General features: G+C 38.0%; 1 protein-coding gene across 1 annotated transcript in view; it reads left to right on the top strand.

The window, feature by feature from the left end:
- MAN1A1 (mannosidase alpha class 1A member 1) overlaps positions 1-14481 on the top strand; it is a 139598-nt gene that overhangs the window by 113090 nt on the left and 12027 nt on the right. Inside the window, exon 8 of the mRNA XM_021547138.4 lies at positions 5266-5381. Coding sequence (XP_021402813.3) covers positions 5266-5381 — 116 coding nt within the window. The remainder of the gene's footprint in view (positions 1-5265; positions 5382-14481) is intronic.

The following is a 14481-nucleotide window of genomic DNA, read 5'->3' as shown; positions in this document are numbered from 1 at the left end:
GACTATAAAATACTTGGATTTCTTGAATTCTTAGCCACTTCATGATGACTGCACCTTTTCTTGTTGTTCATTGCTTTCTCTGATCTCCACAACATGTTGAAAGTCTGCACAGCATGCAGGGTCATGATTCTAAAGACCTTACTGCTTTTTCTACTTCTCCTGCTTAGGTTCAGTCTGCCACCATCCTATTCGTGCAGCTCTGCCTGTCTATTTTTTCTTCCTTACATTATTGAATGAAAACAAGCAAGTCATGGTCTGAAAAGATATGGGCAGATTAGCTGGGCCTGTAGATTATCAGTGTGTGAGCTGGTTGGGTGATGCAGCAGAGGGAAGGGACTTGGCCACAGTCTGAATAGGTAATTTTCACAAAAGCAAAGACAAGTGTCTGCTCTCTTCCATGCCTCAGACAAATGCACCCATCATCCACTTCACAAGAAGTGATGGATCCCCTACCCACTCTCCACCAGGCAGAAGTAGGGGACCTTTAAGACAGAGGGGAAACTCCTGTTAGTGCTCAGGCTAACAGAATTCCCTCCCAATATACCTCATCTTCCCAGGTGTCCTCATACAATAGTTATGAGGCCCTGGAATCTGAGGAATGAGGAAATGAGAAGATGCACAAAGGCTTGTCAGGTTGGAGGGATCACCTAAGGTAAGGGAATGTTGGAAGGAAGACTTTCCCTTGGTCAAAAACGATTGTATTAGAAAACATCTAGGCGAACTTTATATCCACAAGCCCATGGGACCTGATGGGATGCATCCGTGAATGCTGAGAGAGCTCACAGGCACATAGTGAGGTGCTCATGATTATCTTTGAAAGGTCATGGAGTTCAGGAGATGTGCCTGAGGACTGAAAAAAACAAAGCATCACCCCAGTCTTCAAAAACAGCAAGGAGGATGACCAGGGAACTACTGATCCATCAGCCTTACCTCAATCCCTGGACAGGTGATGGAGAACCCCGTTCTAGAGTCCATGTCTCTCCATATGTATGACAAGAAGTAGATCAAGGGTAGTCAGCTTTGGTTCACTAAAGGAAATCCCTCTTGACCAGCCCAATTGCTTTCTGTGATGTGGCAGCTACCTGGCTGGATGAGGGGAGAGCAGTGATACTGAGTTTAGTAAGGCTTTCGACACTGTCACAAGATTCTCATAGGCAAACTCAGGAAGTGTGGCCTGGATGAGTGGACAATGAGGAGGATTGAGAACTGGCTGAACAGCAGATCCCAGAGGATCATGATCAGTGACACAGGGTCTGGTTGGAAGCCTGGCACTGGTGGTGCCCCCACGGGTTGATACTGGGCCCAGATTTGTTTAACTTATCCATCACTTACTTGGATGAAGGGGAGATGCCTCCTCAGCAAGTTCTCTGAAGACCTGAAGTGGCTGATATTCCAGGGTGCTGGGCAGCGCTTCAGCAGGACCTCAACAGGTTGGAGAGATGGGCAGAGAGGAACTGTCTGAAACTCAACAAAGACAAATGCAGGGTCCTGTACCTGAGAAATAATAACCTCAGGCACCTGTACGTGCAGGAGGCAAGCCTGCTGAAAGCAGCTCTGCAGAGAATGACCTGGTGATCCCAGTGAACAACAAGGTGGCCATGAACCAGCAGTGCCCTTTTGGCCAAGAAGGCCAATGGCATCCTGGGCTGCATTAGGAAGATCATTCCCAGCAGGTCAAGTGAGGTAATCCTGCCTCACTTGAGGTCACAACTGAAGTGCTGTGTCCAGTTCTGGGGTTCTGGATTCCTCAGTACCAGAAACAGGTCTATCAGATGGAGCTAGTCTATCAGAGGGTAACAAAAATGACTGGGGACTGGAGCATCTCTCTTTTGAGGAAAGGCTGAGAGAGCTGGGCAGGTTTGGCATTGAGACAGCTGAGAGGGAACCTTATCAGTGTCTCTTAAGTATCTGAAGAGAGGATGTCAGAGGATGGACCAGGCTCTCCTCCAAGTTGCCAAGCAATAGGACAAGAGGCAATGAGAAAAAACAGATGCACAGAAAATTCTGCCTAAATATGAGGAAGAATTTTTCTGTGCAGGTGACAGAGCACTGGAACAAACTGCCTGGAAGAGGTTGTGGAGTGTCCTTCACTGGATATACTCAGGAACTATTTGGACACAATCCTGTGTCATGTGCTGTAGGATAACCCTGCTGGCACAGAGAGGTTGGACTAGATGATGCATTGTGGTTCTTTCTAACCTGATCCATTCTGTGATTTATGTGATTTTATTGATTAAAATCCATTTTTGAAAGTTTTGTGTCACTCTGAGTTAAAATGATGTCCAAAAAGGTTGTGCTGCTCAATTGTATTTTCCCATCAAGGCAAATGCTATTTCCCTTTATGAATTAGAAGTATGCCTGTCATTTCTCAGTCTGCTATGCTGTGAGGCTTCCTGCAGGTCACTGTGCCACAAGGCAGCTCAGCATGCATGGCCATCAACTGTGGTTGCATGTTGGTATAAACCCTGACATCCCTTTACAGATCTGAGACGTGTGCCCAATTGTAACACATGTCAGTTCAGCACAGCTTCGCAAGACATAAAACACTCCCCTGGAAGTGTTAATCCTACAGCAGTACATACTGGATTTAATTAGAGGCAATCTCAGCACCTGTGAGACAGATCCAGTTAATTCCTTTCTTGGCTTCTGTTAGCCACAGAAGCAGCTTTTTGATGCTTCATGAGAGCAGATCTTTCAAGTGGCTGAGGCAGTTAGTGGCTCTGCCTTACGTATTTTAAAGCTGTCAAAACACTTATTCTGCCTTATGGCCTTTGTTATTTCCATATTTTTAATTTTAATAATTGCATCTTAAGCACTCCTCATTCACACAAAATGCCAGTTCTCATTGGTGTGCACAGAAAAATTGATAGCCTACATGAGCTTTGTTTTCCAATAGCATGCAGTGTTGATGAATAAATAGTTTCCCATGCCTGTGAATGATGGGTGCAGATGTTGATGCATGTCTATCCCTGGCATGCTGAAGCAGCAAAGGCAAGTTCCATCTTGTTACATCTCTTTCATATCAGTCGCCTCCATTCACCAACACTGATTAACTAATTTTTTCTCCACAGAGAAGATCAGAATGTGAGACTTGAAAATATGTTATTCAAGATTGCTTTTCTGGGCTGTTTTCAGCTGATTACAACAGAAAGGATAAACCAAACAATCAAGACCCTTAATTGGCACAAGACAGAAATATTTTCTCTTAAATATAAAGTGGAGAGGGATGAATGGTTTCTGAATGTTTCTTCTCCAGCAGTGCTGTAGCTGTGAAGGCCACTGATGGATCTCTGCCATTGTTCCTGTAAATTCATTTAGCCCTTGTTATTTTGACAGTAAACTGACAGTGATTTGCTGCAGCATGCGTCAATTGGATTTGTCTACTGCAATAATGTATATAATAACGGGGCTTATTATTGATGAAACTCTGCTTGTGCTATTTAGTTTGCAAATGTCAGAGGTTTCTATGGTAATTTATTTAAACTGTAAAGGTCATTTAAATGCTGCTGTTCAAAGATCAGCCTTTGATCACAGGAAATGTTCCCATTGTTTTAAGAAACCTCTTCTCCTTTTGGATCATGAACATTTAATTTTAAAAATTATCTTAATGGGGTGTAGTCTTCCCAGAATTTCAATATATCTCATTCAAAAGAGGTTGGAGAGGGGCAAAAAGCAATTCCAAACCCAGGTTTGATGGTACAATATATTTGGTAGTCAAAAGGATAGGATATGTTCAGAAAACTAATTTTTTTTTTTTTTTTTTTGCATGTCACAGCAGGCTAGTAAAGGAAAAGGATGTTGTTGATGTAGTTGAAATAGACAAATCTATCTTCTATGTTTGCATGTCTTTGCAACCTGTCTGGAAGGTGAAGGGAGGCTTTCCATGGAGAAAAGATACAAAGGGGTATAAAAATAAATTCTCTGTGTTCTTTTGAATTCTACCAACATAGGCATAACTTGAAGCTAAGATCAGTTAGGTGATCAGAAATGTGAGCTCAGTATCACTAACCCTTCTGCATCTCACTTTATGAGATCGATCATCCCATGCAGGTTATTTTGGTTTTCTCTTGGCCAGAATGTTGTGGTATGACTCAGGAACTTGCTGTATGATCTGAGTAATGACATCTTCATCCTGGATTTCTTGAGTGGAATTAGCATATCCCTCCTTTGCTGTAAAGTTGACAGTTATAGATGAGTATTCCTGGTAAAACACTTTGAAATTTTTCACTGAAGACTCAGTAAATGCCAAATCACTTAATTTTGCCAGGGAGTAACAAGTTTTAAAAACTTAACATCTAGCTACTCTTCTTAACTTAATGGAACTTAGAAAAACACTTCACATGTATGTATAGTTGTAGTATTTAATGTATTTAGGGGATCTATGCTGAAATCATGATATCCCATCAAAATTTTGCCAAGAATCTTTTAGGTTCCTGGACAGTAAGTGGGTGCAATCTTGTACAAGCAGGTGAGAGCATCTCTAAATTTCCCATTACTGGTGCAACTGATGTTGAATGTCTGGCTTGTGTGCTGTTAGTGTTTCCAGAGTCACGTCCTAAATTGTGCAATTGAATAATCACAGCATCTGTAGTACCAGATTGTTTCACATAGTAAGCATAGGGCAGAATAAAGCAGTGTCACAGCAACAATCCTCTTTAGATGTGGTGAAGTCCTTTTTTTTCCTTCCAAGCCACTGCTGAGTTCTGAGAGCAGTCAGATGTTCAAAAATGTACTATTATTTTTAAACATATGGCTCAGCATTTTGAAATACCACCAAATAACCTGAAATTCAACTCTGCAGTAAGGAGCTAAAAGCCTTTTTTATGAAGTGACTTAAATGAAAAGTTAGTGACTAAAAGAGCAATGCCTGCACATGAAGGGAAAGCCTTTATCAAATCAGAGAACACATTCTACTTTTTTGCCTTTTTAGAATTAAAAAAAAAACCAACTTAGTTTGACATGGTTTTGTATGGAATAGACTACATGAATTAGAATGGACACATATAAATTGTTTTCTTATTGCCGTGATCTCCTGCAGCACATTGTGGATATTAAACTATGGCATTTTAGCTAGATTAAAAATATAGCAATAAAATAAATAATTATCTGTATATACCAGTAAAGTTTTTCCTGAGGTTCCAGGCTTATGTTTATTAAAGATGTTGTAGCAATTGATCATTAAATACACTGTTTCAAACTGTAATTGTATTTTATTGTCCTGGCTGAAGATGAAATTACTGTTCAATCTCTTTCTTCCCTATTAAGATCATGTCTCCATTGGAGGGCTTGGGGATAGCTTTTATGAATATCTGCTCAAGGCATGGCTGATGTCAGACAAGACAGATGAAGATGGCAAGAAAATGTATTATGATGCTGTTCAGGTAAATAAGACATTTAAATCTTCCTTTCTATAATAATCTAATATATAGTAATCTTAAAGAGATAGGCTGTGAAGACTATGAGAGATTTATGTATTTGCTACCACAGGGTGTTTTTTCAAAGAATTAGTTTCTGTTTTAAAAAAGACTTATTCAAATAGAAGTGCTAGAGAAATACAGATACTGTGGGAAAGGGGTGAATTTTGAAGTATAACTATTATTTTTGTTTTACTGCAGTATAGTCATTTGTCTCTGGAGGAGAGAACTATAAAAGAAGCAACAAAAAATGCATCTGCAAGTAGCTCTCAGACAGACATTCAACTCTTTTCCCTGAATCTTTTCTAAATATATATTAATCTTGTCCTTTTCCTTTATGTCCAGGAGGGAGTTCCTCTCTTGTGTTCAATTCTCTCATGTGTTTCAGCCATAAAAAGTGTTTTGACTATGGTCCACACATGGATCTATGTGTTACGATAGATAATTAGAAATTAAAATAGGGGTGTCATTTCACAATGACTTTTTGGTACAAGAGCATATATTTGTCAGCTTCTGCAAAACAGCCCAATCAGACACAAGAGAAAGTTTTATAAACTCAGAATTGTTCATATTTGCATTTCTATAGGCTATTCTATTTATGATCCTGCTAGTCTGCACTTTGCTTTGTTATTTATGGTATTTCCTTAATGTGCTTTTTTGGGAGAAAAAACGGAATTGTGACACCAGATTGAGACTTGTGAAGTATTCAGTTTAAATGCTTTAAAGGCTTTCCTTCCAATCCTGGGCAAATTACCTATTTTCTCAGTTCTTTGCTTTCATATATATAGATATACTTTTAAAAAGAGGATAATATAACTTCTTTTTTCCCTATCCTTTCATCTGTTTTGACTGGAAGCGTCTAGGGCCAGGACTTTTATCTCTTATTAACTGTGTGTATCTACAGTGCCTCTATAGACAAGGCTTTGAGATGCTAAGCAATATCTGCTTATTCTTTCATCTGTCTGGAAACACACTGTCCCTAGGGAGGTCATAAGTCTCCTTTTACTTCCCATACACAAAAACTAGTAGCATTAAAAAACTACAACCATGGTTGCTTATTGCAACCATTTTTTTTTCATTAGACAGGAAAGTCAGTGTGAAGATCTGAGGGAGGGTGTGATCTCTGGTGGTTGTAAATGTGACAACCAAGTGTCCTCTGCTAAGGAAATCTTGCCTTTAATTTTGTAAGTGCAGATTTGGATGCAGGCAGCCTCATCTTCACTGCTAGCATGGCTTCAACTTCAGAGCAAAAGGTGGATCTTAAATTAGGTTTAAGTGCATTTGAGGCTATAACATAAGAACAGTGCTAGTGCTGTTGTAATAGCTCAGACATTGGGTTGGCAGCCAGAGAGAACAAAGTGTGTGAAATTATCAATTCATCTTGCTCACAGAAGACATTTTGAAGCACCTCAAAGCTGCTTCTAGCATTTTACTTCCTCTGGTATAAAAACATCAGTTTTTAATTGAGGTCCCAGCAGGGAGCAGAAGTGGTGACAGCCCCCACTTTACAGGACCAGTTCTCCCTGCTCAGGTTTCAGCTGGAGGAGCAGAATTGCCTGTTCAGCAGCATCACTGAATATGACAATATCAGCAGGGTCTCAGCTCTGCTGTATATAACTGTATTTAAAGTACCTATTTTCTTAATACTTTTTAGCAGTACTAGCTCAGAAACAGTCTGAGCATCATGTCTGACCAGACTGTTAGAGTTTGAGAGGACCTGACTAAAACCAGGTTTCCTTGTGCTGCTGGCTGTTGCTATTTCCATTGTTTTCTGATTGCCTGTTTTCTGTACAGAGGTACATCTGTTCCAAAGCTGTAAGTGCTCATGCAGCATTAGGAGTTGCAGCTAGATGTTGCAAAGTGCTTGTTCAGAAAGCAGCAGCAAAGTTTCAGCTTCACAGAAGCTGCGAGATGATTAGTCCCCACTGAGATTCCAAGTTCTTCATTGGAGTAACTATCCTGATTTGAAATCCATCCTGGTACTGACTTCATTGCTATCGATCCATTACTTTCCTAAATTAAAGCTGATTTAGGTGTCTGCTCAAGCTGCAGTCTTTCTTTACAACTAAGGCTTGCCGGGTTTGGGCATTCTGAGTCTGCTTGGTATTTTCTTAGAGAAAATACGCTCTCAGAATCTTTTTAAGACTCTGCCAAAGAGAGCAGCATGATTATTCCTGGCCATTCAGTCCAGCACATACCCACCAGATTCTGAAACAGTGGTGTGAAGGCTTGATGCCTAATTCAATATCTTCTGCTATCCAGAAACCACAAATGAAAATATATGGTGAGTTATGTAGTTCACTGTGAAAAGCTGAAATCTATTTAGATGGAGCTTAGGGGTTATTTTTCATAATTGCTCTGTAAATCATATTAAAAAAAAAAAAGGAATGCTTTCCATTAAAATTTTTGTATCACCTATAGATTATATAATGGCTTAGGTTAAAAGCAATAACTAAGATGTCAGACTAGATTTAAAAACTGCTTCTGCTTGTCACAAAAATGCATATATGGCTGAAGCCATTTAAAGAGATTATTTGTAATGGGAAAAAGGACCAAGATAGTCTTGTTTTGAATACCAGAGCATAGTATGAATGTATGAGGCCATCAGAGGGATTCATAAACTGTAGAATTCACACAAAAAGACAAGTGAATGTATTTTTAATGTAAGTTATTTTTTTCTCTTTTGAAAAGTAATACAAATAATGTCCTGTTTCACATAATACATGAAATAAGAGATCTTTCTTAACTGGTTTCAATGGATAGCATGTGACATTTAGTTACAGAACAAATATGTATTCAGCTTTTAGCTATATTTTGAAGAAATGACAGCCAATAGAATAATCCATCAGTCTTTGCAAGTATCCAGGACAGAAATCATCTCACTCTTCTCAGTTAACAAGCTGACCTCCGAGACACAATTGAGTAGGTTTATAAGATAATTTAGAGCAAAAATGGTCCTTGTGGGTTCACTTATATCTAGCAACAACAGTGTCACAAGGAACTGCATCAAATCCTTCCCTCTTAAATGTGTCAGCTCTCATTTTCTAAGCTGAAGGGCAATTTTCCCTCTATTCCTGTAAATAGGTTGTCTCACACTTGATGTCTGATGGTCAGGTATCTTTTCCAGATTTTCCCATTACATTTATTCATGGACATTTCTGCAGTCTTTCTGTATCTTACATATGTATTTATTCTCTCTTTCTGACTCTGCCTTCATCGCTTTCTCAGTGTAGTTCTAGAGAAGTGACATATCTAGAGACTGTAAAGAGAATGGTAACTCACCCCAGAAGAACTTCACAGGAAAAGGGGAAGTCCTCACCAGCACTTCCCAAGCAGCTCAGTTCAGTGCAGCCCTTGGTGGCCCTGTGGTTTCAGTGAGGCAAAGCAGCTGCTTTCTGCAGTTTTACCTTGAGTCAGGGTAGCTAGCTCACTTTTAGACATTTAGATTTTTTATTATTTCTTAATGGGTAACAACTGCTCAGATGATCCTGACAAGAAAACGAGTAATTTCTGCAGAACATAGCACATGGAAATGGAAACAATGGAAATGGCCAAAAGAGAAACATGTGTTGTGAAGCAGTGCCACGGCCACTCTGCCAGATTTCAACACCATTGCAGAAATTGCTGCTAGGCTGGGTTGCACAATTAAGCAATCCTGTCAATGCAGTAAACTTCTGTCAAAAGAGGAAAAGTAATTTCTGGCCTCAGGATTCAGACAGAAATACAGAGAATTACTTTTTGAGAGTGTTTAATGTTTTTTTGGCACATTGCTAACTTTGGCAGTGCGAAAACTGAGTATATATCAAAGCTAGTCTCCAAAGGTAGTGATTGGGGGATTTTGGCTGTATTTAACTGTCAGAATTAAGTAGTGAATATTTTTCAGAACTTCTGATTTCAGCCTTTCAGAAAAATAAAAAAAAATCATGGAGTCTCTTTTCTCCTTGAAAGGAGAGGGAAAATGAAGAGTTGTTAAGCAAACTGAAAATGTGATATTGGCAGACAGGCATTTTTCATCTCTGGAGTTTCGTGAGGATATGTTTAACTGAGGTGACAGTCTGGTGGCTCATATGCAGTCTCCATTTAGCTGCTTGAAGTGGTTTGCTGTGTGATCATAGTGGGCTTAAAAACTACATAACTGATGTGGACAATGAGAGAACTACAACAACTCAAATATAATGGTTTGTCATACTGGGTAAAGTTAAAAGTGATTAATGACTTGAATATTCAATACTTGAGCACTTGTTGGCATTGAAGAAAATACAGAAATAGGGCAGGCAGGATGCTGCAATAGCAGCCCATCTTAGAATGAAACAGTTGGTAACCAGCATTCCAACGCATACTTTGTTTTGAGGGTTTTTTTTGGTGTAGGAGGTGGGAGGCAACTTAACTGAATGTAACTTAAATGTGCTAAAATCAATAAACAGGCAGTTTTGTTAGCTGTCATGTTTAAAATACTTATCACCCAGCTGCACTGGTGTTGTGCACATAGAGATAGTATGGCTGCATTATGTAGGAACACAAGATTCATTACACCGAGCAGACGAGAATGTCCAGAGGACTCACTGCTTCTTGTTATTCTCTTCACAGTGATTTGCCTCCAGCACAAGCTTTCAGACTCTTTACAAATGCTTACACAAAGCATCAAGGCTAAAGACAGGCTTCTGCAGATTTTTTAATTGATAGTGATTTACTGATAACTGGACAATGTCTTAAGTTTTGGACCAGATAAAGTATTTATTTAAATTTGTGCTTATTTATGGACTGTCAGGAGAAGCAGCAAGCTTTAATGTTGTTAGAAGTCTTTAAGGAGGATTTTAACTAGAAAAGTCTAAAGAGCAATTGTATGGGTTTTGCTCATGGCTTTGCTATTTTCAGAGCAGCCATGTCCTTACTAGTCATGCTATTTTCCCTTCCCTTTTCTGATAACAAAAAAAAACTTGTCAGAATCAACAGATATCTGGAGTATTCAGTACATGCATAATGTAACATTTTGAGAGTGACTTGATTTGATTCATGCCAGACCATTATTACTGTTTTAAAATAGGAATAAATTTATCCTTCTGGTAAGACCCAACATTTAATACATTTAATGCTAGAGCATTGGTGTTCTGAGAGACACTAATAGATTTATAGAGTGAGAAAAATAATGATTTTCAAACAAAAGTAAACAGTTTTTCCCTAGAACTTAATCATCTTTTTAGTGATCAAATGAATAGGTATCACAGTAGTTAAATGATTTCCAATGATTCCCCTTTAAAAACTTACTTACCTCCATTATAAGCACTCATATTTCATTGCACATGTAAGTTTGGCTACCTAACATGTCTAAAGTCCAAAAGAAGTAAGTTCTTTGGTGCTTTTAAAATGTTTCTTATATTTTGTGTATAACTAAATGAAAATTCTTCTGTGGTCAGGTTTCAGTTCTGATTTTTAAAGCTCAGTTTAATAAGCAGTGAGGACCTCAGCATACAACACTACTTTTCTTTGGCAGAAGTATTTAAATTTGTAAATTTGTAAAAAGGACTTGAACTTCCTATTCCATCAATAAACTTTTTGTAATTAACTCACTGGAATTTGCAATAAAGGATAAATTTGATTAATTGCAAATGTTGAGAAAGAAAAGTATCTATTGCATTCGATCAACTAAACAGAGAAAATGTAAGGGAAGTAAAAAAGTAACAAGAAAGCAGACAATTTACTTAGAAACTCACAGAATGTAAACCCACAGTAATCCAGCTGCTCGGTGCTGTTTCAAAGCAATAAAATGTACTGGTGCAAGCTGTAAATATTAAAATAAATAAGTAAGCAATTGACATTATATATCTTTGAATTATTGGAAATAACACATGGTAGAATTCTCTTTCATCCTCACAGTTGCTTCAAATGATCAAAATACTGTTTATGAAAATTCCTAGGGGAAGAAAAATATATTAAAAGTTTGAACAGAGATAATTTATAGTGCTTTGTTATGAAGACGCCTGCAGTGCTGTAATTATCCACAAAACAGACATTATAAACCCTTGAAACTTAGAATCATATTTTTGAAGTTTCAAATTTATTTAGGTATGAAATATAGAACTGTATTGCTGGGCAGTTTTATCTCCAGCTACAGTGACATCTTGAGGCAGGAAATGAAACCACCTGAATTTTGTTAAAACAGCAGTAATCATTGAAATTCACTAATCATAATTAAGAAGATATTGTAAAAGGAGAGGTAAAATGCCTAAGAGCTAGAGGTAGCAGAGCTGTGGGGTCGCATTGCTGTTTGAGGTTTGTCATTTGTTAGCTCTGCCAGCAGAGTTAACTCTTCTGTGGCACATGTCTATTTAGAAATTGAGCAGCCTAGAGGAGCAATCATTTTTCCTAAGAAGCCTCCACCTGTGCTCTGCAGGCTCTCAGTTAATGTTTTTGTTACCTGTCAGTGTAATCCAGTGTAAAGAGAGAACGCCTGTAAAAATAAGCTTATTGATTAGTTTTTATGTCATTGAACAGAGAGATGATTCAGTTCTGGGTCTTCTGTGTTTCCCTATAAATAATACATTCTATGTAACTCAAAGGGTAAATGAAGGACTTTGCAACCACAAAATCAAGTCAGGGATGGATTGAAGGGGGTGATAAAGACATAATTTAAGATGTGTGAAAAGCTTGAAGACATGAAGAACTGAATGGTTATTTATTAGAGTCCAATTCTGCTTAATTTTGCAAGGGTAAGAATTGGCAGTATAATGTATAGGTTAAGGAACAGGCTGATAAGGAGAGAACACAAAACATATTGCCTTAACAATGAGGGCAGAAGGGGGAGGAATTCAGGTTGGGAAAAACTGAAGAGTTTCTCCTTTATGCTGTCAATAACAGATATTACACAAATGTGCAATTTGCAATTGTGTAGTTGAAACCATTCCTAATGTCTCATTCACTGTGACAGATAGGCAAGGGCATAATTTTAACATGCAAACTCGTGAAAAAGATGCTAGTAGTAATGCAAGGAGCACTTGAGTCACAATTCAAACTGTAAAAAGAACTGTTAGTGTTTCTAATTGAGTGCACAAGCATTTATACAGTTGTTGCATTGAAGGAATAATTTCCCACAAGATGGAGAAAAAAGTAATTTGGCTGAAGGCTTTACTGCAGTGAGGTCTGTAAGCAGAGCCTTAGGTAAAAGCTTAAAAAGAAAAATTGCCAGGAACTGTATTAGCTGTAAAAAGTTACTCTGGCTCTAAGAGCTTATGGGTACATGACATACTGTATACCATACCAGCTTTACATGTAGTAAATGTATTTCTTTAGACATTCTGCATGGAATGTTTATTTACCTTAAGTTTCCCACTCCTTTTTTGTCCCCTGCAGCCTCAAATCAGGTTGTCTCAATTTTTGTTGTTTTTTTCACTCCCAGGTACCATCTGCTATTGCTCCCTTTGGTAACATATATTTTTAGCTACCTTTCACTTGCCTAGAGCTTGAAAGCTTCCAGGAATGAAGCATCCACAACTTCTCTGGGCTACAAGTTCCAGTGCCTCACCACTCTAACAGGAAATAACTTTTCTTTGATATCTCATCTAAATCTTTCAGTTTGAAGCTATTCCCCCTTGTGCTGTCACTATATGCCCTTGTAAAAAGTCCTTCTCCATCTTTCCTGTAGACTCCCTTTGGGTACTGGAAGGCTGCTGTTAGGTCATCCTGAAGCTTCCTCTTCTCCAAGCTGAACAATCCCAATTCTGTCAGCCTTTCCTCATAGGAGAGGTGCTCCATCCTTCCACTTGATCTGCAAACAGTGCAGGAAGGAATTATTTGTAGATGGGGAGCAAGTTGAAATAGACCTGCAATTCCAATAAATGTGTCTCTTGAAGTGAGTACATAATTATATCAAAATAAAAATAAGTTTATTTTAAGTAGGAAATCCAGAATCAATTGTACCAGACAGATCTTTTCACTTGGGTGGCTCTTTGTCACCACACTACATATATTCTCCTTTTATGATAACTTGTTTTACTGACTTGATTTCCCTGCCAGAACTGCACCCAAAGCACTGCAGATAGCAAGTAGCATTCCCCTATGGGAACATAGCCCTTCCTTCCTATCCTGCTCTTAAACTTCAGATTTCATGTCTGGGTAAAAATGCATCATGACCTAGCATGGTCTTAACAAAGACAGACGCACTGGTACAGGTATTATCTAGCACTCAGGGACCCAGGATGCTACAAAGCATGATAAAGCATCTGAGTGTCTGTAATATATCTAATAACTACCTCATAAAAACAGCTTTAAATAAGATGGTTACATAATAAAATAGCTTTTAATAGACATATGTACTAGTTCTTAATAGGCCCCATTTATAAAACAGAGATGATTTGCTTTACTAAACATGAATACTTAAATTGGAAATATATTTTTATTTTGTGACATTCTTGGTATCAATCAACATCAGTTTGTTAGTTTCTTAACACGAGTTTGGTAAAATAATTTAAAAACTCTTGGAAGTCATCCTCTTTCAGCCTGAACTTTAATCTTGAGCCAAAAGAGAGGAAAAAAATTATCAACACAAATTGGTATCACAAAATCCATTTTTATACTACAAGAGTCAACTCTGGTCTAGTTAATATCGTTCAGAAATGCATCATTGCTATTATGTCAATCAGTTACATTAATATTTCATTCTGGTTTTCAGTCATTACTTAAAAAAAAGGCAACATAGGTAAATTTAGTTATCAATCTATTTTTATAGTTGCTTACTTTTTAAATAAAATTCTGACCCAACAGCTAAGTGACCAGTAGAGTTATTGCCTATTTTTAGAACAGTTATTTTGGTGAGATGGAAAGATACCATGCTGAAAGGTTAAATGTAGGTAGCTTGTTGTTAGAATGCCCAAATAGGTCTGAAAGCTATTTCCTGCAAAATTATTGTGTGTTTTCTCACCTTTCCCCTTTCACATCTAATTCCTCTTTTTATAGGTTAAATTTTGCAGGATTTTTTAAAAGCTGAATTTGTTTAAAGCACAGGAATTTACATTATTTACTTCTGGTTTAAAATTTAGGTATGTTTTCCAGTAGGTACCTAGTAGTAAAAGCA

This window comes from Lonchura striata, chromosome 3 (genome assembly GCF_050655825.1).
Source record: "Lonchura striata isolate lonStrDom1 chromosome 3, ASM5065582v1, whole genome shotgun sequence".
In the NCBI taxonomy this organism is placed as follows: Eukaryota; Metazoa; Chordata; class Aves; order Passeriformes; family Estrildidae; genus Lonchura; species Lonchura striata.
Note: the sequence above shows the minus strand (reverse complement) of the source record. Positions and strands in the feature narration are given on the sequence as shown.